Source organism: Daldinia childiae (assembly GCF_008694065.1).
Source record: "Daldinia childiae strain JS-1345 chromosome Unknown Scaffold20, whole genome shotgun sequence".
Lineage (NCBI taxonomy): Eukaryota > Fungi > Ascomycota > Sordariomycetes > Xylariales > Hypoxylaceae > Daldinia > Daldinia childiae.
In genome coordinates this window covers 44925-71831 of record NW_022984661.1, presented here as the reverse complement: position 1 = coordinate 71831, position 26907 = coordinate 44925, and the positions used below count along the sequence as shown (strand labels likewise).

The window sequence follows — 26907 nt, the reverse complement described above, 5'->3', positions numbered from 1 at the left end:
TTTCGCGTGGCTGCAGTAGGGAGCTCACGCATGTATGTACATATATACATAGGTAGCCAGGGTAAGGGACAAGGATTTGAGATTTGGATGAATATAATTGGTCCCATGATATAGGTATCTGTGATCATCTGCTGCACGTCGTTAGGACTTGGAGCTGTACGAACAGACGAAACTAACCAAATACGTGTACGTACATTTTACTTCTTGCATCAACCATGATGCGGCTCTCTTCCATATGATACCTCTTATATACTAGGTACCTATGTAACCATCTCGTATGTTATTCGCGTTAGTTAATATGACTTATACTCATTCTGTTCCGCTCGGGATTTGCTAGGGTATTTTAATTTGTATATCATGTAACTATCCGACCTTGCTAGTAGTTCAGATCTATTTTGGTTGGCTGAGAATCTTTAAATAATTTTTGCTAATCAGTAGGCTCATCTGTGCGGTTCGCATCTTATTACTTGGAATTGTTTCTAATATTCTACGTAGGTAGGTACCTATACCTACTTCCTTCCGGCTTCTTTGCTGCCTACTTGTACGATGTGTCCGCAATCTTTTATACATACAAGTACCTAATGATGAGAAACGTTTCACCAAATACAAAACGACAAACGGTAGTGGGAGCTGAGTCCTATGTACCTGACAGGGGGGATGACAACAGATGCAACAAGCACACTCAGTCAAGGAATATCTACCTCATACTATCTGCTAGTATCTCTATAGTGTATATGATGCTACCTATGTAGGTACTCTTCATTATATCGACAGAGTATAATCCCTACCGGAGCATGCTGCAGGCTGCAGGCTGCGGGTTGTGGGCTGCTCTGTCGCAGCAGTTGGCATAATTTTTTTTTCTTTAACCAATTAAATTCTTTCCTACAAAGTAGTTTCGCCCCTCCATCTGGGGGGTATGTACATAGCCAAGAAGCATGTAGGGATCCCTGCTCCTGTTCAAGATGAATTACACTATGTATGTACAGTAGCGTAGATCGTTTCAACAAGCAGGGACCTACTTCGGATGGATCTACATCTACGACAACCCTTGCCTACTACACACCTATCTATCATATTCTTGTGGGATGCGTCTTCCGTTGTTCACCTATGTAAATACTGTATTTCTGCATACAACTCAAGACGGCAAACGCATCATCCCACGTTAGTGCTGTGCCACCCGCATCACGTATGTACATAGTCTTGTTGAACTTAAGGCCGTATGTCCACACGTAAATAACGGTAATTAGGACTTTAACAAGCAACACAAAACCCCGGCTGTATATTGGTAACCAAGTCAATTCGTAGTGTATAGTTTTCACTCTATACAGTACTTCTACAGTACTTCTAAGAAATCCCATTTAACTTACATATCCGTACATCCAACCGTATGTATGTTTATGACCATGTAATGACTACCTGGCAGGACATGCCGTGCCTTACCGCTGCCAGCCTTTCGGTGAAGATATGCACCTAGAACGTGCAGTAGCTTTCCTCGATGATAGTAGTGTTATATAGTGTTATAATAGGCCATACCTATCTGCGGTTGAGTGCCGGCTAAGGAGATATGTGTATGTGACATGCGACAACAAAATAGCCTCCCATCTATTGAACCTTCCGTTGAAATAATACTGGAACATCTTATTTACATCATGGCATGGCCGTCAATACCGATGACCTTGCCGTTTACCCACTCGCCGTCTTGGGATGCTAAGAAGCAGACAACACGGGCGATATCGATGGGAAGGCCAACACGGCCGAGAGGCGACCACGTGGCGGCGTACTGCGGAGTTGAATTAGTTATCTCCCAACACATAAATAAAGTAGCTGAAGGATTGTAAAAAGTAGTAAGCTTACCTCGTCAACATCCGAGTCACTCAGTTTGTCGCCACCGGGGATGTACTCTCGGCATACAGCTTGGTACATATCGGTCTTGATGCCACCGGGCGCGATGGCGTTGACCGTGATCTTCTTGTCGCCAAAGTCGACGGCCATGCAGCGGACGAAGGTCTCGATAGCGCCCTTGCTGCCTGAGTAAACCGCGTGCTTCGGGACACCCTTAGCCTGACCCGTGATGCTGCCCATCAGGATGAGGCGACCGCCGACCTCGAGGTGCTTGTGGGCCTCACGCGCGACGAAGAATTGTCCTCGAGTGTTGACAGTGAATACACGATCGAACTCTTCCGGAGTGACATCCTTGACGTGACCGAAAGATACGACACCGCTATTAGAGCATACGATGTTGAGCTTACCCCAGACCTTGACGGCTTGGTCGAAAAGTTGCACGATTTGGTCCACGTCGGACACGTTGGCCTTAATCGCTATGGCGTCGGAGCCACCCTTCTTGATAGCTTGTACGACCTCCTCAGCTGACTGCGTGCTGTTGGCGTAGTTAACGATGACCTTGGCGCCGCGGCGTCCAAGTTCAAGAGCCATCTCCCGACCAATACCGCGCCCTATATATATCTCATGGTCAGCTCCGATCCTACGCATCCTATCTCCTATTTAGGAATGTTTTAATGAAGGGCCATCCCGCCGATTGACGGTTCAGCCACCGGACATCGGTTGGGGGTTCCGGGACGCTGTGTTGTAACACCCCGCCCTAATCTCGGATGCGCCTAGCCGTTAAATACTATTTTCGTGGTGTGCGCATGGTATTTGATACACTGGTTGGGAATTGAGGCATGGGTGGTTGAGGAACGGAAAGAGAAAAGGGGCGTTAAGTACATACCAGCACCGGTAACAAGAGCTACCTTGCCCTCGAGAGAAGCAGATGCAAGACCAAGGGGACCCGGGATAGCATCGTACTTGCTCGTTTGGTTGGTTTGGTTGGTTTGGTTGGTAGCGCTAGGCATATTGAATATATTGAAGCTAGTTAATATGAAGGGAGAGTATAATCGTTAAAGACGATATAAGGGTGGCTTCTGGAAGGGCTTGGTGAAGATGAAATGTTGGAAGTGTTGATGAAGAAGAGATGAAGACAGTCTAGACAACTCCAAAGGGCAGGCGTTTGCTATATATGGGAAGCGTCAGTCCGTATCCCTTCTGTGGGCGCACACAGCTCTAACCCCAAGGGCAGGTTTCGGACCATGTTGGAGAGACACCGAAGTGTACCGGACATCGTAGTACCAAAAGGGGGAATATGTTGACGGTCCATTCTAAGTTCGTGCTATTACATCGGCATCCATCGACACGCGAGCGCGAGGTCCGGAGCACCGTATATTATTTAATTATATCGAAGTCCGAAGGGCCTTAGTAAGTTTGGCCGTCTAAATGGGCCTTTGAATATAGGTAAATATGTAAATATGTAATATGACCACTTGGCATATATTACTTCGGACCCGCGTGAAGTCGCGAACTACCAACCTCTAGGTAGGTATATACAGGTAAGAGCAATAAGAACGCAACTATACCACCTTTCGGTCCCGGTAGAATGATCCTAAGCGGGCTAATGATACACATAGGAGGGTTCGATACAACCGGCGTAGATTGGGTTTATACTAGGCGTAGCTAGAATTTGACAATGCGTTCTATATGCGTCTACACATTGCTGTAGTTAAGTGTCCCGTTTCGGTTCAGAATCAACAAATGACTACGCCATATCAGTAGGTGTAATAGCTTGAGCTGGGGTTTAGTAGCTTTTTGTGTACTAGTAGACGCTAAAGGCGAAGACAGGCGAATGTTGGGATGTGGTTACAGCCACACGGGATAGCAAGTAAAAAAAAAAAAGCCAAGTGCGGGAAAGGAAACTGTGTATTGGCCAAGGCCTGGCGCCAAGTATCAATGGCAACTGCATACCGGAAAAACAAATTCGTAGAAGGAAGAAGAAACCATACATACAAATGTCACACGAATTGCTCTCCGAATCAAGATTTAGCTATGTGTCGTGGAACATACGCTGGATTGATAGGCGTGGTACGAGATCAGATCCTGCATTTTGCTCTAGATAGTTTGGTATAGGTATCACGCCCCGAATCGTGAGCCGCCAGACGATCCTATTCCATGCGCCTCTAATAATCCATTTGTAGGATGTGCAATATGTCGGGACCGAAGAGTCAAGACTATGGGACTTTTATCTCCGAAACTGTCGGTAGTTAATTAGATTAGGTACTTTCAATGTTGCTCTCAATGGCGACTCAACAGTTTCTACCAATGATGTTACCCTCTGTGATTATATACATGAAGAATTCTCCGAGATATTGAGGGCACGTGGACTTTCCCTTCTTAGTATATACATCTCTTCCATGGACGAGATACTTGCACGTAAGTTTAACTACTAAGATTGGAGAAAACGTAAGACACTTAAGCTAATAAGTTATACCAAGGTCGAATTCGCTGTTCCAAGAAAAGACATTGCATGCAAGATATTATATTATTGTCTCAATAAACCGTTAACATTCCGCAGATGATACTTGTCACCACTATGTTTTCTGCAGCACAGGTTGGAATTGCTTATCCTTCGACACGTATAGGACTTAAGGTTGCATAGAGTGTTCTTATTATTGAGAATATTCTAAGCGCCCCTGAAAATCCTACTTGATTCGAGTAACCTAGCACTGTATTGAGATAAGTACGGATAATTGTTAGGCTATGACATACTTGATATGCCAACTAACCAATAGTCTAAGGCTTCGATGACTTTACGATGCACGAATTCATAATGCGGGTATGATGACTTGAGAATCATACCACATGATGCGCCTATGCGTAGTATTTCGGCTCCCCTTCGGCTCGCGAGAATTGGGGTGTAAGCAGGTTCGTTACTAGAAAAGGAAATAATACCATCAGAGGATACCGCGCCCTTCGTGAAGACTATTGATCCTGCTGGCGTACGGAAGGAGTTCCGGATCAGTCAAATTCCAGATCAATTAATTATTAAGCCCAATCTATGCTACATCATTGTTTCGGTGCTCGCTATTGGGAGGACACCGTTATACCATCAAAGCGATCGTGTCACACTGATAAAGCAGCTAGCGCGTCATATTTGGGCAATTCAGCTTCTTTAGCTTCTCCTCCGCGATTTAAACTTCTTAGATGAGACCGCCGTGTCCGTTTAAAGTTCAAGAGACCGGTTCGCCCCGGACCCGCTAACGGGAATAAAGCCCGACTCGCCTCCGGAGGCCGGCTGAGGCTTAAGTAAGACAGAGCGGTAAAATTGGCTATGACTTCAGATCTACATGGCAAAAATGAAAAGGTGGTCCTTACTAGCTTATATATGAACTACAATACCTCTATTTGACCTTGGATGATTAAAAAAAAGGTAGTACTTAGGTAGGTAAGTTACCTAATACTTTGATCTATATTTGTGTTTCTTCTCTCCTCTCTCCTGGCTGTATTCTCATACGTCCTTAGGAAGTGATTTGGAGATGGTCCCTGCCAAGGCCGTATTTTAATCGGAATGCCGCCAATAACCTCGGGTTCCCACACCTTATCCTCTTCACTGCAACTCTTCCTTCTCATACGCTTGCCCATCGTACATCCCCTATGTCCCGTAACAAACAACACCGCGCTCTCATTATCTTGAACAAATAGCTCCTTGATCCGCCTGACATCCGGGTATCGGCTCTGGAGTCGCAGCTTCTGCCAGTCGTTGTAGCTGCACAGCCGGCTGCCGGGTAGGAACTGCCAACTCGTCGTTATTTGGCCCATGTGGCCTATGCCCGAGGCTAGCAGGTCGTAGAGCAGGCCCATTGTTAGGATACCCTCCTCGCCCTCCTCCACGCTCTTGTCAGCGTCCCCGGATACCTTAGAGAAAGGGGGTGGGATGTCGAGCTGCTTGTACTCCATACTCGTGCCGCCATACACGGTGAGCACTTTCACCACATCTACCGACTTAACGCTTGGCCCCGTGCCGAGCGTTACGCTTAAACGACGCCAACTTGCCTCGCGGCGTAAGTACGGCGAGCCCTGCATCGTAACTGCTTTCACTGATGCTCCGTCCGCCTGGCGCTTAGTAGCCCATGGTAAATGACGGAATGGTATCCCAGCATTCCAGCCCTCGTCGGGGCTGAATTCGCATTTTCCATTCATGAATAGGTGGCTGAATTTGTTCGAGAGGAGAGGACAGATGCCGATGGGTTTGGTTCCGTCCCATGCCCTCCTTAAGGGTAGCTGGAATAGGATGCGTTCTATGGTTTCTTGGAAGCGTTTACATACACGTTGGGCAAGTATTAGAGAGGTCAAGTCTTCGTCTGCGAGGAACTCTAGGACTAAAGACAAGGTCTCGGGAGGCAGGCTTGAGAGAGACATGCTAAGGCGGTGGGTTGGTTAGGTAATATATTATAGTTATATTATAGTTGTCAGGGGTGGGCTATAATGGTTACTAAAAGGGAAGGGGTAGCTAAAGGATGAAAAAATATAAGTTGGAGAAAGGCGGCGTAAGAATGCTTTATATACCTATGGTAAGGCAGCAGTTTGGGATCCTCTGAATCCTAACTATATGATTGGCTGATCTACGATTGGGCGAATATCACCACTATTGCTGATTATATAAGACTGATAGGACAGAAACGCTCCTGGAAGTAAAATCTGAGCTGGAACTGGTCTTGCAGCTATGTATTGGAAGTCTGCTTATGCAAGTCTATATCTGTCTCGGCCGAGTACGACTCTACTATACTGATGCTGCCTGAAACCCAATAAACGAGAATGAAAAGAAAGAGTGGACGAGGGTTCCGAAGCCGCAGAGCTTCATCAGCATAGCTCCCAGAGGGGTCGGGGTAGGTCTGGTCGTAGTGGTGGGGAGTGTCCGGTCTTCATTTGTACATATACCACCTTGCGCTTTGGGTTGCCTATGAGGACCGAGCGAGAATTGAGGCCGTAATAATCAGAAATGGAATGCGTAATCCATCGCCTAGAATCGTCAGTATCGCTTATATAGACTAAATTAGCATATTCATATTTCAAAGGCTCATACCTGAATGCACTATCGGTATCATCACCCAAGGCATCAAAGATCATCCCCTCTTCCTCCGTCTTACCCTTACTTTCTCGCTTTGCTTTCTTCCAGCCATCCCGTGTATTGCCGTCCCGACCAACAAACACAATTTCCTCATCTTCAGTATCCTCACTTTCCGAGGACAGAGGTTCTTTGGCAAGCTCCTGTTCGACGAGGTATCGGCGGACAGGTTCTTCGAGCGAGCGAACCCAAGTCTTAACGGCGGGGGTTTTCTTGGCACGTTGGAACAGTTCGCGGGGCACTCGTCCTGGGACGTGAGCGTCACCTAGTGTCCTAGTCTGCATTTGCTTACGACGAGCGGCTATGTCCGTTTTCGTCTCGACTTCGGCGCGGACACGTTTGTCCCAGACGACTGCGATCTGATAAGGGACATGGTTTACGGGGTGTAGCGGGCGTGGCTCCCAGTCAAAAGGCTGTGGAGGCTGTACGTTGGGTACATGCATGAGACGGTCTGGGGAAAGGGTAGGATATCATATTAGTCTTGCTATTGTACCCATTCACCCGTGAAAAATGGAGTCGAGTGAATAGGGAGGGGCTAATAGGTTGCAAGTACCATTTTCCCAACGCCGCCGCTGTCGGCTACCCTCATTGCCCTTTAGGAGTGCCTCACGTCTGCGTTGGCTGTCACGGCGGGATAAAGGACGCTGTGGTGGCGTAATGGGAGTAGATTTAGAGCGAGGATCTTGAACGGTGACGGATGTTTTCCTCGTAGACTCATGCTCATCTAATGGGATTGATAGCGGGGCACCAATACCACGGGCGATCGAAGATACACTAAGGGATTCGAGTGCAGATATCGTCCATGCTTCAACATCAAGTCCATTTGGTGCTGAACCTGCTGTTATTGGATTCGAGTTCGGTGGCTGCTGATGCTGTTCTTGGTTCAAATTGCTTGAATCGTTCGCCGTGTTGATTAACTCCGGAGGGGGCGGAACAGCGCTATAGATAGCCATTACTGTAATAACGAACTTTGCTTGAATCCAAAGAATGATATAGATAGGGATTATACGTATTCTAGGAATATATTGAGGAGGGAATATAGTGTCAAGTTGAATAAATCAATCAACACTGGCGGCGTGACCGGTAATGGCAATAGTAATGGTAATCAAGCCCCCTTTCTATCTGCAGATATCTGAGGATAAGAGGAGTACGATTCATGACACATCGGACCTTGACTCAACATTTGGTCCAGTAAGTGAGAGATACATACATATAAGCTCTGACCAATCAAGACTGTAGCGCAAACATGCGCATTACTGGTTGGTCCCACTACTACGGCAAGTACCCCACATGTTACCTAAAGGGATCTTAAGTGGATGCAGCCGCGGTGTGACTGCTCCGGGTCGTATTTGCCGGGTAGCCAGGTAGCTTAGTTTGTATGCCCCTACTTTGCCCCTAATTACGTGGTTCGGTTTTTACTAGGTAATACATATAGGACTCATCAAGAATGAAAGAGTCATGCTTCGCGCTCATTACATTCGTAGATAGGTACCTAACCTATACCTAAGCTATAACATGAAAAGACATTTATAAATATCAATCTTCTGTTTTAACTAGATACGACAAGTTCGCCTGGTTATACTATTAACTTTGCACATGTGAATATATTATATTTACTTGTTTCTAGTTCATATTTATAGGTAGATGGGAGGTAGTTTAGGTATTCTTTCATAAAACAAGTAACACACAATTTCAACCAACTTTAAAGCAAATGGACATAGACATTCTCGTGGTCAATAGATAGATGTTTAGAGAAACGAGATAGAGTAGATATCTTACTCTTCAAAACTGGTAGGCTAGCGAACACCTGAGCTGCCAAGTCCACCAGGTGCCAGGAGAGGTTGATTTTCTCCTACGCCTTGGACGCTCTCGCGGTCTAGTGCACGTTCGATCTCTTCTTGCGTTTCGCCATAGGCCTGTAAGTGAGCAGAGTATGGGCCTGGCGAAGGTAGGACTCTGGGTGTGGTACGTCGGTTATACGGAGGACGTTGCGGTTGCGGAGTAGACTGACGGCGCTCCTCCTGCGACGGCCACTCGTAGGAGATGGCCATAAACAATAAGATACCTTGCATTATGGCTGTCAAGACATATACTCCCCAAGAGCTCCAACCTGCCCAGCCAAGACGTGCTGCTAAGCTACCAGCAAAAAGAAACCCACCGGGGGTTTGTATGCACATCATCAAAATACTAAGACTACCAGCGTGCTTGAGGCAGTATGTAGTCCAAATCTGAGGGATGTATTGGACGGCGGCGAGTGCAGCAGACATGATTCCCAAGAAATTCGCCCACGCACCCAGGTACGAGGGAGCACCAAACGCAAATGCAGCTGATACAATAACGACGAGTAGACCGTGAATCAAGCATAGAGCTGCTACGGTAATAGCGGTCCTCCAGGTCGGTTGATCGGGGTCTCGCTCGCACTCATCGTCCGACAGGTCAACGTCTTCCCTACGGAAGAAGACGAGGAATAGAACAAGGCTATATCAGGTTAATAACAACTTCATGTAAGATTGCTAGGGTGAGAACTAACATGATAGCAAAACAAACCCATTGTGTCCCAATCTGCGCAATTCCGAGTAATCCAGCAGTACATTCGAAGGGGCTAACTACTTTGCAGCAGGCAACATCGGCTCGCGATTGAGGCAGGGTGAGGATGTTCCCAAACTGCGAGTTCGCTGAGGTGACACCGAGTAACACGAAATACGGAGATATTCCTTCGGAGGACCCGCGGGAGATGATTCGATAGTGTTGTGTGACATATGATAGCATGATACCGATCACGATTAGACTAGACGTGGATGGTTGGTGATTAGTTTGCTCGGTCTACTACAAATGTTGCTAGATTAAATCCACTAACATGGAGATAAAGAAGTTGGTGAACCCGCCCTCGCGGAGCGCGTCACAGCGATCCTTAATGAAGAGACTGTCCATGATGGCAATTCTCTACGTGGAAATATCGATATCGAAGGTATAGACAGAGCTGGGAAATGCTAGAAGTAATTTAGGTCCTAAAACCGGATGGTCGCTGAGATGGCTAAGGAGTAGGTCGACCTAAGCTAACCAGGTTAATTGGCGATCGTCAAGGATATCCTCAAGGCGATCGAAATGGAATGCAAATAAAGGTGGAATGCGTCCGTCATGCCAGAAGTAGATAGCCTACTTGCTATCTAGCATGGCGGATAAGGACGATACCCTCTTTACGCAGTTGCGATTTTTTTTTTTTAAGGTCTAAGGTTGAAGACGGATACTTCGATTTTACAGCAAACCTCAGGTCTGAAATCAGGAACAAGTTATGATAGGCGACCTATCAGCACTTGCCTAGAATCTGGGGCATGTGATAGGATGCAGGCGGAAGCTGTGTGGAGGGACCCAGACAGCCAGAGCTAGGTTAGCCCCTGCATCGGAAACTTGATAGTAGGGTAAGCTAGCGTGCGTATATTATAGCGGTAAAAACGCTTATTAAATACAAATAACAATAGTACTTCGCTAACACGCCTTAGGTACTATTTGTTAGTGAAACCTTGTACGTGAAGATCCACCAACTCCAGTTCCATCCAGTTCCGTCAACATTGTTGTTGGCGTATCGTCAATTTTACTTCCTAACGTAGTTAGTTCTACTCATAGCACTATTCATAATTCGTCTTAAAAAGTCTAGGAAACCTATGCATTAACAGTTCGCATGCCGTAGAAATGAGAAGTTATAAAACTAGAAGCTCTCCGGCATGGATCACGAAGAGGAGACTCCTCATAGCAACAAGGTAGAACTTGTAGCTTCGACTGGGGATATAATACAACATCTCGATGATACAAACGATGCACTCCAAAGCTACTTCGAGACCGCGCAATGGACTGCGGACGGCACTGCCCTCCTAACATCGACCTCATCAAACTTAATCTCTGGCTACATCATACCCGAAGACCTACTCTCCCCCATAGCTGGCCGGCCCCTCAAGCTCACGCCCCAAGCCGGCATCCAACTCCCTGAACCAAGCAATGTCCTAGCAGGGGCACCGTACTTCCGGCTCACGGAGCCTTGGACGCAGCAACTCCTTGTCTCGAGCCGAGACCACCCCATCCAGCTTTTCTACCTAGCCTCCCCATCCCCATCTTTATCCCCGTCTCCAGCATCCAGCTACCCCCTGACCCAAGCCCGCTCCGAGACCTTCCTGACTGCCACCGCCCTCGTCTGGCCCTCCCCAGGCACACACTTCATCGCCGGTAGCCGCAACCTCCTGGCACGTTTCGACGTGACCCGCACGGGCGAGGAGCCTGTCCTCCGCGTCAAGACCATTCCTTCGGAGCGGCATATATCCAAAGGTGGCGGCGTCGGTATGCGCGGTACCATCTCTTCACTCGCTGCCCAACCCCCGGACGCGAACTTCGCCAGTCTTGTTGCCGCTGGCACTTGGACCCGCTGGGTCGGTCTATATGACTTCGCACAGGCTGGCGGATCCTGGGCCGCCACTTGGAGCGTCGCAAGCGCAGCCAACGACGAGGCATGCATTGGTGGCGACGGCATTACCCAGGCGATCTGGAGTCCCTGTGGCCGGTATTTACTACTCGGCGAGCGCAAGTCGACAGGCGTCCTGGTATACGACGTACGTGTGACGGGGAAACTACTCGGGTGGCTAGCGGGTCGCGACACGCTCGGCAACCAGCGAATCAGCTGCGATGTGTTTCCCGGACAAGGCGAGAGTGAAGAAGGGGGTTTCGAGGTTTGGTCCGGGACGACGGACGGTGCTGTTAAGATGTGGGAAGGTGTCGGGACTCGCGAAGGTGCGCACGAACCGGCTTGGAGTTGGGACACTGCCCGCAAGTCGACCGTAGGGAGTACGTGTGTGCATCCAAGTGGTACTGTAGTCGCTACTTGTTCTGGATCCTGGGAGTTTCCGGATGACGATGATGGAGATAGCGGGTCTCCATCGCAAAGCCGCAGCGACAGCAACGACAGTGGGGAAAGCGATGGTAGTAGCGATATATTTAGGCCCGCGTCGCCTTGGATGCGCAGGCGAAATAAAGAAAGTAGCTTGAAGATATGGAGCATATCAAATAACTCTGAGGAAACAGAGCCTTAGGAAGACGTATAATGGGCTATGCGGCAATGATACTCATAGGTAAATCGTGTATACTCATTTCATTATGTTATCGCTTCTCGCACCCGGTATTATTTGCGAGTACGAGCCTTTATGGAACTCCTTGACCTCGAATTATTTTGTTCCTACTCATTTATGAAGCTACCTAAAGCGGTCGGTAAGCCAATTTCAAGCAAGTAGCCAACGTCTTCTAATCCTTGGCCATATTTCCCTCCTTATTATCGCGATCATGATAATAAGTTGAAGATTACCGAGCATAAGAGGCAATATATCAAGCACAGATTAAGCAATCCTTCCATCAGCCCCATTGAGGCTCCAGAGCTTCATTGACTCTATTCAACACCCTTTCCCCACCCATCAGAATTCGAAACGCTCCAACCCTCTCCTTTGGCATCATATTGATAAACGCTGGAAGCCCATATTTGCCCACTTGTTCTTCGGGAATATCATCAGGGGCTTTGAGCTGTCCGAGTATAGCTTGTGCAGCATACGCATTCATACCGGCCCGCCGTAAGAACACCTCCCATAGCGACTCCTCTTGAATGATTATATCTTCCAAGGCTTCTGCGTCTGGTGCATGGCGGGCCAGGAAAAAAACTAGCCATTTCACGAGTGTATCATCACCGCCTCCCACATAATATACCTGCACATTCGTGTCCAGTCCAGTAGCGAAGCCGACAAAATCAGCAAATCCAGCACACTCTGCAGGCGTAAGATTCCGAGCTGTCTCATCAACGCGATTTCCTTCCGATACAAGGATGATGAGACGTTCGTACCGAAGCGCAACATTACGGATACGCTCCCGGACCTTTGAAAGGCCCTTCTGGCCTGGAGGTGGCTTCTGTATAGCTCTAAGCAACGTAGTCATTACGATTCCAGTGGCAGGCGAAACAATTATGTCCGCTTCGGCGGCCAGTGGTGACGTGATCGGCGACCGAGATACTGAATTACGATTCCATGCTGAAGAATTCCAGCGCTCGAAATCACGTTCGATTATTTCAATATCCGGGTGGGATTTCTCAAGGCGGGAAAATACGCCTCGTTCAAGTGTCAGCGCCTTTATTATCTTCATGTGCGTAAGGGCTGGTTGTAATGGAGGACAAGGAGCGGGAATTAACGGTTCCTTCTCTGGCTCTGGCTTCGATACTGATGTTTCATCCAGTTGACTTTTTGTCGAGGCACTCAAATTCACATTTGTTTGGACATCGTCTACTTGTTTAGTAAATTTTGGGAAGAAGGGACTTTTCATATTCTTTTGCCTTTTTGCGGTATGAAAGTCGAGGTAGTTGGAAAGTAGAGTCGACGTGGCGGAAGTATCGTTGCAACTGAGGAGAAGGTGGGAGTTCTGACCTTGCTCGTCAAGTGGAGTTTGATATGATTCTATTCCTATGGCTTGAAGGGCATGAACTGCTTTGACTGGCGAAACTGAATCTGACGAGTTGCTGAGTTCTCGTCGCCTCTTTCTCACCAATGATTCGATATTATTTTCCTCGCCGGAAACGTAAGGTAATTCCTGTTCCTCTTCATCCTCATCCAATTCCCGAAGAATGGCCAGACCTGGGTGTTTCCAGACATACTCCCCACTTGTTGGGACTTCGAGGGGACCCGAAAAATTGAGTAAGACGTTTGCAATGTCATCGCCTATAATTATCTCATTTGTAGATATATGGCCCATCTTGGACGGAAAGGGGGACCAGCGAAGCTCTCGTTCTGCTTGAGAGCCCTTTGGCCATGAGGGTACGTTAAAAGCTTCGCATGTCATTTCTATCCACTCTAGTTGCAATCCAGAATCTAGCGGGATTTCTTTCCAGTCGGGGTCAGGAATCGAGAAATCCATCGTAGGAATTTCTATTCTAGCGATCGCATCTGCGACCTGTAAATTTTCTTGTGCGATGCTTCTCTTAGTAGATTCAGCCTTTTCTACAAGAGCAGTCCTAAGATCGTCGCTGAGCATACCGCTCGGATCCTTTACGCCCTTAGCATCTGGTATACACGATCCTTGCTTGTCAAGTACGTGATCGATATCTACATACTTAGCGAGGTCTACCATGTCTACCGCTATTTCGGATGATGGTGGTAATGAGTTTAATGGAGTCAAAGGACCTTCAACTTTTAGTGAGTCAACTTTTAGCCGTGTCATGTCTGGCAGTTTGAAGTCGTCTGATGGGGTTATAGTTAGGGGCTCGAGGTCTACGAGCGAGGGAATATCGGGATGATAGTCATCCTCTCGTAGTAGATCCGATTCGGCCTTGATTAAATCATCATCAAGCAGCGTGCTGGCATCTGAAGACAACGGAATTTGACATGCTACGTCTTCGGGGATGAAATAACCCTCGTGTTGTGGATGCGGACTAAGGGGAGGTGTAAGGGCTAAATCTCGAAGAACCTGTCGATGAGAGTTAGCAGTTTAAACAGGCTACCTAACCTAAAGTAATCAAGACTTGTGTATTACTCACCCTCCGATGGGAAACTTCGTTGAATAACTCTGCATTGTTTTCCGATGTCCAGGCATCTTTTAGCATGCGGGAAAGACAGATCATGCCCTCTTTTGGGATATCTATCTTCCCATCCCCAATTTCTTTGATTAGCATCTGCTTATATTGGTACGATTTCTCTGGAAAATCTAGGCCCTCGTCATTTGAAGTGCTAAGAGGCTCCAATGGCACACTTGTTAGGTCTACGTTCGCTTGTCGAAGCTGCCGCATAGACCTAATAAGCTCTCGGCAGTCGTATTCAGGGTCGCTTCGGAGCAAGGGAGATTCCAATTTCAACTTCGAAAAGTTTACAGGGGTAGGACAATAAAATGCATGGCTATTCTCGCGTCCCAGAGATGCAGCATGACTCAATAGTTCAATTGACTCTCTTGACACGCCATCGAGCTGTTCGGTTAAAGAAATTAAGTATGGGATGTGTAGCTGAGTAAGAGAGGCATCATCAACTGATGTATCATCTGATAGCTGGCTGCTTTTCCTTTGGAAATAGTCAAATAAAAGAGAAATTTGTACTTGGGAGTCGATCGATAACCCGTTCAACCGCGCATACTCATCAGGTTCTAAATAAGTATCATCTATCAAAGATTCCTGGAGATCCATCCCGTCCTTCTAACGTGAACCTCGCTGGTTTAATTCATGGTGGTGTTGGTATCGCTCTAGGACAATCGGGTATGAATGATCTTGAATGAGAGTGTACCTAAAGTGAAATAAACCAAATAAATGTTATGGAATAATTGTGAGTGTACACCTAAGTAGGTACCTACCTCATGTACCTAAGGTAATGTCTTCAATGTAATTGATGTATTTAAAGTGGATACATGCCTAGAGGTACGTATAATATATGGTAGGAAGGAAGGACACAAATGAGGAAGAACTACTTTAGGCAGCCACAGCTGATATTTATTATAACTCATCTTTAATTCAAGAATAGAAGGAGGCTTCACTCTGTGTCTACTATTTCCTCGGAGATAACTAAGGGGGATGTATATCTGTTTCTATCCCTAATATAATATATAACTACTATGACCTTAGTGAAAACCCCTAGGTGCTCGACGAAGAGTTTGGGTAAATTCAATGACAAGACTCTGTAATTAGTAGAAAATTACTTAACCCAATAAGAATTCCTCTTATTCCGCCCCTATATATTACCACCATAATACTAGTAAAGTAAAAGTGTATACCCACGTATTACATATCGCAGGAGATAGTTTAGCAAGCAATCCACACTAAAATTTCCACCTGGAAGATAAAAGGAAAATACCGAACTTTCATAAAAACAATAAAAGACTGATATCATAGTGGCTGATTGACAATAGGCAACAACTAGGTATAGCAAAGGAGCGGAATAAATGAGGTTCGCATACGGAATAGTCTAATCGGCTTTCTCAGTGCTTTGTTGTCTTAGGAGACATCATACCCAAAGTTACCTAGGTATCTATCTCATAATAGCTACCTCCTAATGACACATCCTAATAAAGTTACTCCAGCTTGTTACAAATTTGTCTACTCGATATCTTAAACAAGACTTACTTAACCCTTACTGTAATGTTCATATCAGGGCTGATTGCCCGCGGGGCCCCTACATTTCCCAAGTATCTGCTCTACACTAAAGCTACTCTTATTCTTCTTTCAACTATTGTCTTAGCGTTGGCTTCCTATGTACTATCTATTCAGGATAGTGACACTTATTATAACTCTGGAGTTCCAGAGTATCTGATCTTCCTGGTAAGATGCTCTTTTCTAGATTTGACGTCCCCTACACAGTTCTAACTATTTTAGACAATATTTACGTGGGTTGTCTACGGTGCTCCACTAGCTATTGAGCTCAAGGCACCTCAATTCTATTATCGCATAATAGTATTGGCTGCTTATGGCCTGAACTCTATTTTTTGGCTAACGGGTTGGGCTTGGAGCGCATCTTGGGCCTCGTATGGCCTCTCATTCAACAATGGTTACGATGAGAGCAGTGGTAAAGACCTATGGGCTACATTCGGATCTGTAATGGGAGCTTGCGCAGGTCTTGGAGCTCTCATATGGGCTCTATCTATCGCAGAACTCGGCTTCTTCTGCCACTTCGCATTGCGAAACTTTAACCCTATGTATATTGGCAACGCAGGGTCTGAGAGAGTTCACCTCAGGACTCAACATGAGGTTCAGACCTCTCGACCCTCTCAGCGCAGTTATACTACGCAGTCGGTCTATGGGGGGCAACCCCAGTGAGATTAAGCTACGAATTTATAATATAAGAAAAGCGATTGGGTATATTGATGCACTGATTATATGTTATTTTCGGTATAACTTTAAACTAGAAATGAGACTGCTATCTAACTTGTTGTATATTCAACTTGATGCACATCAGAGCTAAAAAATGGTCTGGAAGCTGAAGCTTTTGGACTTGAAATAGTAAATACACCTTATAAATTAGCAAACGGAGATATATCGGCATGTTAATATGATAACTCCTGTCTCAGATCTGTCCGGTCAGTACACACTAAGTTGTTGGTGAGTTTCATTTACTGTAGGTTATGAGTACATGTCGAGGGACTGACTCCACTGGACTGTATCAGCAGAATTTCACTTCTCTGTATTCAATAACACGGGAAACCATTCATGACCAATATTGATCTAATAAGATATCGAAAAGACGAATGAAAATCGTAAGCAAGTACGTGTTAGAATAGCTTTGCGCGTCATACCCACAGAATATGAGCACAAGTCGGTAGCGTAGATTAATGATATATTAATAATTGCCCGACGGAGATGCAGTGGGGATTATAAAGCGCGAAAGAAAAGGGGGAGGGGATTTAATGAACTGCCGGTAGGTGGGGAATCCGACATTCCGGCCTCGGGGTTATCTTTTACGACTACGATAGGCAGGATAGGCAGGACAGGCTAAACGCAGTACCGCCCGACTTTACCGAAACCCCGATCATTCGCCTACCCCTACCCTATTATAACTAACTAATGTATATCCTACTCCACCCAAGTCCAACATGTATAAAGTCATATAGCCGGCTTTAATACCTAGTATTTATTCATCAAGTTGTCTTAAACATCTACCAATTTTCAGTCTGGAAGTCTGGTTGTACTAGAATCTTAAATCATACACTCATAGTAAAAAAAGGACACCATGCCGGCGTTTTCTGTAAGTGATAACCCCTCAGTATTCTAGCCAATCAATCTCGTTACATTAGGTACCCAAGTTACTTTAACTAAGCTTAGCTACCTCCTAAGGTATATAGGTAATCATCTAGCTGACCCTTCTTAGAGACTTATCCGTTTTCTGGCCAAGAATGGCAAAACGTACTATGGAGATGCTATCCTACCAGAGGGGGTGACAGACATTGCTAAGACGAAGAGTGCACGTGTCATCAAAGGGGATATCTTTGGCAAGCACGAAGTTACCGATCAGATTGCGGACGTCCGACTACTTCTAGCACCTCTCGCATTAGAGGAAGTTAAGTCCGTCCGATGTCTGGGTCTTAACTACGCACTACACGCAAAAGAGGTTGGACTATCTAATCTACACAGAGTCTTAATTAGAATGCTAAGATATTTGTTAGGCCAATCTTCCGATACCGAAATATCCAGTCCTATTTGTAAGTGGGCTCTTTTTACCTCATTTGAAATATATGTAAGACCGCGCGCTAAATATGCCGAACAGTACAAGCCGGTCACTTCTCTGTCGGGGCCTACGGATCCTATTCCCATCCACCCAATTGCACAGGAAGAACTAGGACTGGATTATGAAGTTGAACTTGTCGTCATTATTGGAAAGGAGGCTAAGGACGTATCGGAGTCTGAGGCGCTCGACTATGTCCTCGGATACGCTGTCGGAAACGATGTTTCGCACAGAGACTGGCAGGTCGCCCGCGGTGGTGGCCAATGGTCGTTGGGTAAGGGGTTTGATGGCTGGGCACCATATGGGCCGGGCATCGTCACCAGCAATATCATCAAAGACCCACAGACGCTCCAGATCAGCACTAGAGTGAATGGACAGACAGTACAGGTAAGCAAATGAATAGGGCCTCTATGCGGGGAATGGAGATGTAGTGACTCAAACTGGCGGCTGACAATAAGATTTAGGAGAGCAACACAGCCGATCAGATCTTTAATGTTAGGAAAACTATCGCATTCTTGAGCAGGGGCCACACGTTGCTACCTGGTGATCTTATCTGGACGGGCACGCCGTCGGGCGTTGGAATGGGTCGCAAGCCGCAGCTGTGGCTAAAAGATGGCGATATCGTCGAAGTCGAGCTTGAAAGCGTCGGAATTGTCTCCAACAAGGTTGAGTTCACCAAAGAAGACTCCGCTAAGTTGTAACCATATATAATTACTAATCGATGATTAACTGAGCACTTTTGTTGTTTTGCCGACGCTTCTTGCTGTACGACACAATGCTTATCTGCGGCTACCATAAGAACTTCGGGGTAGGTATGTTAGGTAGGTACCTAGGTAGTGCTGCGGCTGAGACGCCCCTTTAAGGCTTGGCCCGAGTCGATCTAAATAATACATAGATCCGGACTGAAGATTTACCTACAAGAGATGTCTTCTGTGAGTTCAATAGGTTAAGATTAGGGTATGTTGTTATTTAAAATAGGTAGGTATTTATCCGGGTCAAGCGTAAAATATGAGGTTTACGTACCTAGGACTGCAGAAGTAATTGCTTATTAGCGGGAGATATTGGATGAAAAGTCCTGTGTGGGTGAAATCGTAGCTGAGTGTATTAAGTACCTCTCAAGTCTGGTGTATGACAGATCCTGCAAATCCATGCTGAGTCGACTAAAACAATCCAATAATCCCTATTTTCCTTATCATGTACCTTACAGGTAGTTAACTAGGCGCCTAAAGGCGTAGGCAACCACGACGTCTTAGCCGGATGGGAACCCCCTTTATGGAATATACTCCGTGTTGCACACATTGCTCTTGCGTTGAGTTTCCCTGGTCTAGAAAAGGTGGCTTATCCTCTACGTATGCTTTTATATTCTATAATGAGCATCTCGATATTGTCAGTTCCCGTCGCAGCCGCGTAATCTTGTTACATCGATCATAGTTATGTGCTGTATCATCGCGCTGCCAAATTTAATACATTACTTAGAAGCTAATATTAGTATTTATTCAATTCCAATCTCTCACAGCTAATTGCCCAAATGACCTCACCCTCATACAATGAGATAGTTAGGGATTTGTATAGTCAAATCCACGAAAAACTGGAAAGGCGGGACAATGCCGACCGGCGCTTCGCTACAGTCGGTACCACACAAGTGGTACTGGCCCCCTACAACTTAAGGCGCTTATTCTGCAGTCTGGTACCTTCTAATGATTCATTGGAAACGCATTTTGGACATGGGATAACTGTGGATTTGCTGACATCTCGAATCGAAGAGCGAAGTCTCCACAACTTTGTAGCAATTTTAATTTACTCCCGCTGTAGTATAGAGTCAGCTAGATGCTTTACCAGGAAACTTCTCATATGTCCCTCTGATCCCGACAGCTGGCCAATTTCCTACGATGGTCAGACTAGGATTGATCAGCTTCCAGCAGAGCGCGAACAACTCGAACAAATATTCGGGGTAGAGAATGGACCTGACATCAACAGCTTCATGGATATGCAACCCTGCTTTTGCCCTATTGTGCTTCATAGTGGGAACGTTCAATGGGCCGATGGGAAAAAGCAGAGGCTTCCTTATATGTTCAATGAAGAGGAAATCGGAAGGGGGTCTTATGGAGTGGTTTATCGCGTCGTCATAGCCAAAGGGCACTTGGTAAATGAGTCCATGGCAATGGTGAATTCGGAACCCATGCCAATGGCCCGAAAGGATTTTGAGAAAAATGTCCACTTTCAAAAAGAGCTAGGAACCATGAAGCAGATTCTATGCACTCCTCGGAAATCTAAGAACGTCGTCGAGACTTTCGGTAGTCTTCAGCTTGATGAAAGTATATTCAGCTTATTCATGCCGCTTGCGGAATGCGACCTCAGAAACTGGATGCGCAACAATACGCCTCCGATTCTCGAATCGGAAAAAGCAGACATTCTAGAATGTGCATCGGGCCTTGCAGACGGCCTAGAATTTCTTCATTCCGAGATCAGAGACTCCAGCGGTAATAGAATGGTCTGTTACCATATGGATTTGAAGCCAGCAAATGTTCTTGTCTTTTATGATGGAGAACATAGAAAATTAGTTTGGAAAATTAGTGACTTCGGCATGTCTCGTGTGAAAGTATCACATAACCACACTAACACAGTTGATCAAGATATCAGCGTTCTTTTTGAGAAGAGAAGAGGCGACACTTCGGTATCAGATACTGTAAATCGCCGATTGGAGGGCACCTACCTCGCGCCCGAGTCAAGTATCTCAGTGCGAAATATGAACGAGAAAAGTGATATTTGGTCTCTAGGATGTGTCATTAGCGTCGTTTTAACATATATAAACGAGGGACAAGAGGGTATTGATACGTACGCGGACATGAGAGCAGCTACTTCCAAAAGCTCCAGAGCAGGAGACAAAGACCACTTCTTCCTTATCAGTCGATATCGTACACCACCCAAGCCTCATCCGGCAATCAAAGAATACCATAGGCATCTAATCAAGGAAGCCAATAGAAGGAATTCAGGCGAAGGCAAAGTAATGAAAGAGGTATTAAACTATATTGAAGAGAGGGTCCTAGAGCTAGATCCTCGACGGAGAGAGTCGGCTAGGTGTATCAGGGATAAACTTCTCGCTACATCAGCGGCTTACCATAAACTAAGCGAGAATCCCGAACAATACCAAGGCCCTACACAAGACGGAATTATTTCGAGGATAATTTCTCGATTCCCAATAAAACAGTAAGTATAAAAGAGTACCTATCTGGTTCCATGCCTATACTCCTGCAGCTGACATTACCCTCATCAGTCAGAGACATGATGGGCCGAAGCTAGAAAGTTGGTGGATTTCCAATACAAGATCCGTCGTAGGATGCTCTATAGCCACCAACGAGCCAGTCATCGCTCATTGGACAGATACCTGTATTTCGTTATATGACTTACAATATTTTCAGCGACGAGGTGTGGACAACAGGGTTCCATATTACGAACGGCAAGAAATAGGCATGTGGAGAAGCGTGAAGCTAAATGAGACATACCTAATTGCTTCGATAACAGGACGCCATTCCCACGTAAGTCTAGTACTATTTTCATGGCAAATAGAGCAGAACTTAATGTGGCGTCTAGATCTATCTCTTTGATATCAAAGGTGGCAGATTGCCAGGGCTGAATTTTGATCTGAACTATAAAATCGAACTCCCTGTTGACACTCCTAATGGTCTTGATCGAATAGCTATATCTCCAGGGGGTAAAATCCTTGCTTGTGTGGTGCATCAAGACTTAGAGAGTTCATGGATATACTACGCCAAAATAAGCGATCTACTCAGTCACAGGATCCCGAGGTATTACTATGACATCCTTGGTATTAATTCTTACTGACGTTACATTAGGGGTGATTCTGAAAGTACGTTATCATCCAGCGACGAACTCCAGTATAGGATCACTACGGAAGAACCATGGGATAGACTCGGAGTGGATGCCCCGGCGGGAAGCGTCACACATTTGTCATTCCCTTCTGATACAGCCCTTTATTATATTACTCAACCAGATATATCCGAAAAACATGATATAAAGATTTTCTACCTATCGTTACTTACCAGACAGGTCAAAATTAGACATGTGGAAAACTCTGCCCAAACACCATCGGGAGTAGGTTCCAATATACACATTAAACAAAAGACCAACATTCAAGTAACTAACAGGTAGCTACAGGATGTCGATAGTGGTAACTGGGGCCGCCTTTTCACAACCATTACCGCAATAAATGACGAACAAACATTCGCAGTCGTGCTCTATGAAAATCAATTACGCATCCGAAATTTTGGTGGTAGAAATCCAATACCTAATAGTGATTTAACTCTCAGGAATTATTTCATCAGAAAACTCTTAATAGACAAGCAGAACTCGCGGCTCTTTGCTCTGGCGTCTAAGAGTGGTAACAGCACAATGCTACTGATCGAATTACCTCTACCTCATCTCGGAGACAGAGAAAAGCCTCGAGAAATCAAAGAACTCCCTGAAATTGGCTATAGGGATAAGGTTACTTCTATGATTTTCGGTGGAGAAAATAAGAAAGATGAAAATGGAGGATACATCATCATATTAGCTTACGCCGCCACTGGATTAATGCTATATAAAATCAGCCTTTTAGGGCTTAAATGATGGTCATAGCTTTGGTAAATCAATACCTAGGTGCAGTACCTAACTGCCTGAATCATTGAGAGGTAGAATCAGTGCCTGACGGGAGTCACTGTAGCTACGGGATCCATACCTTAGGTACCTAGGTAGGTATTTATAGTGGAGCAATGACCTTCATTAATTACCTAAGGTACCCAATCTGATTCAATGCAAACGCTCTCTGGTAATTACGAGACATAATTGCCAAATATAAGATTTAAGACCCCTATTCTAGTAACGACCTTACCAAGATTAAATATGGCGTCTGAAGGAGACCTTGACCGGTCTGATCCAAATGCTTTCATAAAGCGGTTCGACCCATTAATACTCATCGCATCACCGACAGAAGTTCGTCGGGAGGCTCAGGAGAGATCAAATAATATTTTCAGCAGCTATGGCAACTTACACGATATTCTTGTCCGCCACGAGGCAACCATTCAGAAGCGCTGGAATAAGAAAACGAGGCAGCAGAAGCAGAAGATTTTGTTGGATGCATGGCCAGACATGGCAGTAACACATCGCCCTGACTTTGATGCTTTCTGGCGGACCGGTAGATCTCATGTAGGCACATCTGGAGAAAGGTTTAGGGACTGCTATCTATTGCCTCAAATCAATCAGGAAGATCTTCTGAAGCCGAAAACCCTTCTCCTACTACTGAACGCGCGAGGACGTAACTCGCCGCCAGAATTCGCTGCTGCCGACGTCGAAGCAATGCACCTAGGCTTAGTATCTAAGAATATAAGGGCTATATTCCTAAACGAGCATACTATGACCCTTCACGGCGCTACTAATGCTAGTGAATACGGTAAGCTCTGGGAGTGGAGCGAGCACCCCGACGCCTTCGACTGGATGCATACTCAAAAGCAATTCCTCCCTGGCGAGGGCTTGCTCATTCTTGAGGCCCAAGAGAAGATTATGAAGTTTCTGGTTACTTGCTGCCAATATATACTGCACGAGATTCTAGCGGATAATCTCATAGCAGATACATTTCCCGTTCAATCTGAGCCGCATTTGAAGACAGGAAAGGAAACGAATGGCTTTGATTCTTTGGCGGTGATGGCAGCAGAGATGCCTTATCGACTACCTGCCAGGCTAGATCTTAACCGAATTGAGTCAGTCCTTGGCGCCAGACTATCCGCAGCTGAGGACCATCTATGGGCCATACGAGAAGATCCAGCATATTTTCTTGAGCAGCTCATTGAGACTAAGGAACATCGGCAAGAGCTATTAAGGGATACTTTTGGGGATGAACACCCCATCTTCCGGAAAGTTCACCAAAAGACGTTCTGGGCTCGCGTCTATGGCACAGTTATTTTCGAGTCCTACTTACAACTTGAGGTCTTTTCGGAGCTGTATCAACAGGCTCAAGCACTAAAGCTACTACAGATCAAATATGCGGCCGTCATATCACCTACTAAAGACTTACCTGAGGAATTGATGAACGCTATACTCAAATTCCGTCATTATTTAAACCAGGCAGCGAAAGGCCCCCAGGGTGGGCTACGGGATGGCGTTGTTGCTTCACCCCCGTGGCGCAAGTACTTTACCCGCGATCCACCACCAAACTCTACCTCGACCAAGATTCTTACGTACCAGAAGACTGGCGTAAAGATGAGCGCCATTGAGCGCCAGCTCCTCTGGATTTTCAGTACGCTATGGGAGGACGGCCAGGATCTCTTTCTTGCTCGCCTACCGCTGATCGTCGACGAGCTGGGAAGGCTGCTTGAAACAGAACCACGCGCGCAGGAGCTAGTGTCCCAGAAGATTACTGGCATTATCGGTGACCTAGCCATCCTTTCGCATTGCATAAGCCAGCTCGACCTGTATCAACCGTGGGCAAGGAGCTTTGAAACAGCTTTAGTCGATCGGTCAGATGACATCGAAAGTGAATTTAAGGAGCGTACTAAATCATGGGGCATGATCATGGAAGCACTTCGAGATAGCAACCTCGTCCAGGTCGCCCAGATCGGTAACCCTTCTGATAGAAGATTTGCCTACCCATATGAGAAGCGCCGGACTAGGCAGAACATAGAGGAATTGCAGCAAGCTGAGCAACATCTCGACCAGTGTTGGGCAGCCATTGACCTAGTAGTAAATAAAAAATGTGAGAGTCTAAAGTGTACGGCTGTCCATCGCACTCTATGCCAACCACGTATGATTCAACGTACACCAAACTGGGTTGACCCCCCACCATCCATAACGAAAGCACCAGGCCGAGAACCAGTCCTGGATCCAAACATTGCTGATCTGTATAAACCCCTCTCTACCATCTATATTGGAGAACCAGCCAGAATTACCAGCAACAAACCTAAAACGCTGACACTGAAGACCAAGACCAAGACGAGAGAATTATCTTCTAATACCGCCACGGGGCCAACTACCGTCATAGATGAAGACCCAAAACCTGAACCAATTTCCATCGCTGTCAACGCCCGCTCTCTTAAGGTATTTCGGACACTCTTTTTTAACCCGGCTAAAATGTCTTCGCCTGGCGAGGTCTTATGGAACGACTTCCTACACGCCATGACATCTTCCGGCTTATTCACGGCCGAGAAACTATATGGATCCGTCTGGCAGTTCCAAAAACTAGAAGGTGACCAGAGTAGAATCCAATTTCATGAGCCGCATCCTCGGGGGAAGATACCATTTACGACTGCGAGGAGACATGGGAGGAGGCTTCATAGGGCATTTGGGTGGGGCAGAGATACGTTTGTCCTCGAGTAGAAATAACGAAGGGTTTCTTTGCTGCTACCCCTCAACCTCGTAATTAGGGCATCAATCCTAAGGCCGAGACTATTAGGCCAAATGAGTTAAATCTTCACAAAAACAATAAGATACATCGACAACAGATGAATAGTGTAGACATGATCTAGAGAATCTATTCAAACGTAGTTCAAGAGCCGTGTTGTCTGTAACGGTGAAGGAATATAACCTAGAGGTCTGTGTTTATCTGGGTTCGTATTTTAAAAGATACTTAGCTAAATATATAAGTGGTGTACCTCCATAATGAGATGTTTTAAATATGTTGAGAAAGTCACAGTTTAATTAATAATATATCTTTAATGATATACAATTGATGTAACATAAACAGCAACTATCACGTATTTACACAGGTAGCTTTTCAATCTTCTTTGTCGAGTCCCCTTTTATCGTCAGAGCACGGCGTGCCAATGCTCTCCAGTCTCCCACATGAACCTTCGGCGACATTCTCTTCACAACAACATTATCATGATGCAGTACCCAATGGTAAACCAAGAAGGTAATGATTGTTAGCAGGATAGAGGATAGTATATATATCCATATCATAGGAGTACTGATGATTCGTTTTGAGTCCGAGTCTAAATCAAAGAAGTTCATACCGAAAAAAGTCTAGTGATAATTAGTGATTGCACGATATCGCGGAACAAATTAGATTAGTTTCATACTCACGGCCACGAAGGAAGCTGGAAGGTAAAGAAGAGTCAGCGTGGTGAGGAAAACAGCTGACTTATTCAGTTGCAGCATGTTGCCGTTCTGTTGCTTGGCAAGGATCTGGTCTCGGAATGATAAAGTATTAGCTAGGAGTTGTGCAGTAGTCTGGGCTCGTTGCTGTAAAAGGTTCGCAACACGACAATGAGCCACAGATCGACGGCGATAATTATCAAGCGCATCTATTGTCTCTGGCACTATGCTCTTTAAGCCTTCCTGGATGAATATGGAAGAAAGCTCCTTCAGGACATCTTCACTATGAGACAAGAGGGTAGTTACTTGGAGGAATTGGCTATCAAGGCTTGCCAAAGCGCTAAGATTGTCGTATCCTACACGCAGTGGCTCGTCTATAAAAGTCGAAAACGTAGTGCTTGTCTATGTTCACCAAAGGGTTAAAGTAACCATCATGGTTTAGGTGCGTTATATATGATAGACTTACTTCGGGAAGCAGTTTTCGCTCTAAGAAAGCGAGATACTCTCTCCATGCTGGGAAATATATTAAAAACAGTATTTCATGGATAGACCATGGAATTGGAAAATTTCTCGAGCCGCAATTTGTGCCAAGTAAGATGTTTTCTATCTTCTGATGGGCTGCCGAGTTTGGCGTTGGGTTAAATAAGATCGATGCACTCTGGTTAG

The 26907-nt window shown here is 45.8% G+C and overlaps 9 protein-coding genes across 9 annotated transcripts; 5 read left to right on the top strand and 4 right to left on the bottom strand.

Moving 5' to 3' along the window:
• Nucleotides 1-1642: 1642 nt before the first annotated feature.
• Nucleotides 1643-6027, bottom strand: GL218_09437 (Trihydroxynaphthalene reductase; the record flags this gene model as incomplete). Its single annotated transcript, XM_033586270.1, has 4 exons — nt 1643-1780; nt 1855-2453; nt 2729-2844; nt 5498-6027. The coding sequence occupies 4 exons, from the start codon at nt 6025-6027 to the stop codon at nt 1643-1645; spliced, it is 1383 nt and encodes a 460-aa protein (XP_033437709.1).
• A 660-nt stretch (nt 6028-6687) lies between these two features.
• GL218_09436 (putative dihydroxy-acid dehydratase protein) lies at nt 6688-7905 on the bottom strand (the record flags this gene model as incomplete). Its single annotated transcript, XM_033586269.1, has 3 exons — nt 6688-6847; nt 6911-7403; nt 7506-7905. The coding sequence occupies 3 exons, from the start codon at nt 7903-7905 to the stop codon at nt 6688-6690; spliced, it is 1053 nt and encodes a 350-aa protein (XP_033437708.1).
• Nucleotides 7906-8748: 843 nt separating this feature from the next.
• GL218_09435 (uncharacterized protein) lies at nt 8749-9883 on the bottom strand (the record flags this gene model as incomplete). Its single annotated transcript, XM_033586268.1, has 3 exons — nt 8749-9430; nt 9483-9740; nt 9810-9883. The coding sequence occupies 3 exons, from the start codon at nt 9881-9883 to the stop codon at nt 8749-8751; spliced, it is 1014 nt and encodes a 337-aa protein (XP_033437711.1).
• Nucleotides 9884-10674: 791 nt separating this feature from the next.
• Nucleotides 10675-12027, top strand: GL218_09434 (Guanine nucleotide-binding protein negative regulator 1; the record flags this gene model as incomplete). The annotated part of the gene is made up of 1 exon (XM_033586267.1): nt 10675-12027. The coding sequence occupies one exon, from the start codon at nt 10675-10677 to the stop codon at nt 12025-12027; it is 1353 nt and encodes a 450-aa protein (XP_033437710.1).
• A 316-nt stretch (nt 12028-12343) lies between these two features.
• Nucleotides 12344-13999, bottom strand: GL218_09433 (uncharacterized protein; the record flags this gene model as incomplete). Its single annotated transcript, XM_033586266.1, has 1 exon — nt 12344-13999. The coding sequence occupies one exon, from the start codon at nt 13997-13999 to the stop codon at nt 12344-12346; it is 1656 nt and encodes a 551-aa protein (XP_033437705.1).
• Nucleotides 14000-16082: 2083 nt separating this feature from the next.
• Nucleotides 16083-16757, top strand: GL218_09432 (uncharacterized protein; the record flags this gene model as incomplete). Its single annotated transcript, XM_033586265.1, has 2 exons — nt 16083-16262; nt 16317-16757. 2 exons carry the CDS (start codon nt 16083-16085, stop codon nt 16755-16757), a joined length of 621 nt encoding a protein of 206 aa, XP_033437704.1.
• A 910-nt stretch (nt 16758-17667) lies between these two features.
• GL218_09431 (Fumarylacetoacetate hydrolase domain-containing protein 2 like protein) lies at nt 17668-18860 on the top strand (the record flags this gene model as incomplete). The annotated part of the gene is made up of 5 exons (XM_033586264.1): nt 17668-17682; nt 17806-18045; nt 18101-18136; nt 18202-18546; nt 18624-18860. 5 exons carry the CDS (start codon nt 17668-17670, stop codon nt 18858-18860), a joined length of 873 nt encoding a protein of 290 aa, XP_033437707.1.
• Nucleotides 18861-19687: 827 nt separating this feature from the next.
• Nucleotides 19688-21370, top strand: GL218_09430 (uncharacterized protein; the record flags this gene model as incomplete). The annotated part of the gene is made up of 1 exon (XM_033586263.1): nt 19688-21370. One exon carries the CDS (start codon nt 19688-19690, stop codon nt 21368-21370), a length of 1683 nt encoding a protein of 560 aa, XP_033437706.1.
• Nucleotides 21371-23058: 1688 nt separating this feature from the next.
• GL218_09429 (uncharacterized protein) lies at nt 23059-25524 on the top strand (the record flags this gene model as incomplete). Its single annotated transcript, XM_033586262.1, has 1 exon — nt 23059-25524. The coding sequence occupies one exon, from the start codon at nt 23059-23061 to the stop codon at nt 25522-25524; it is 2466 nt and encodes an 821-aa protein (XP_033437715.1).
• Nucleotides 25525-26907: the final 1383 nt, after the last annotated feature.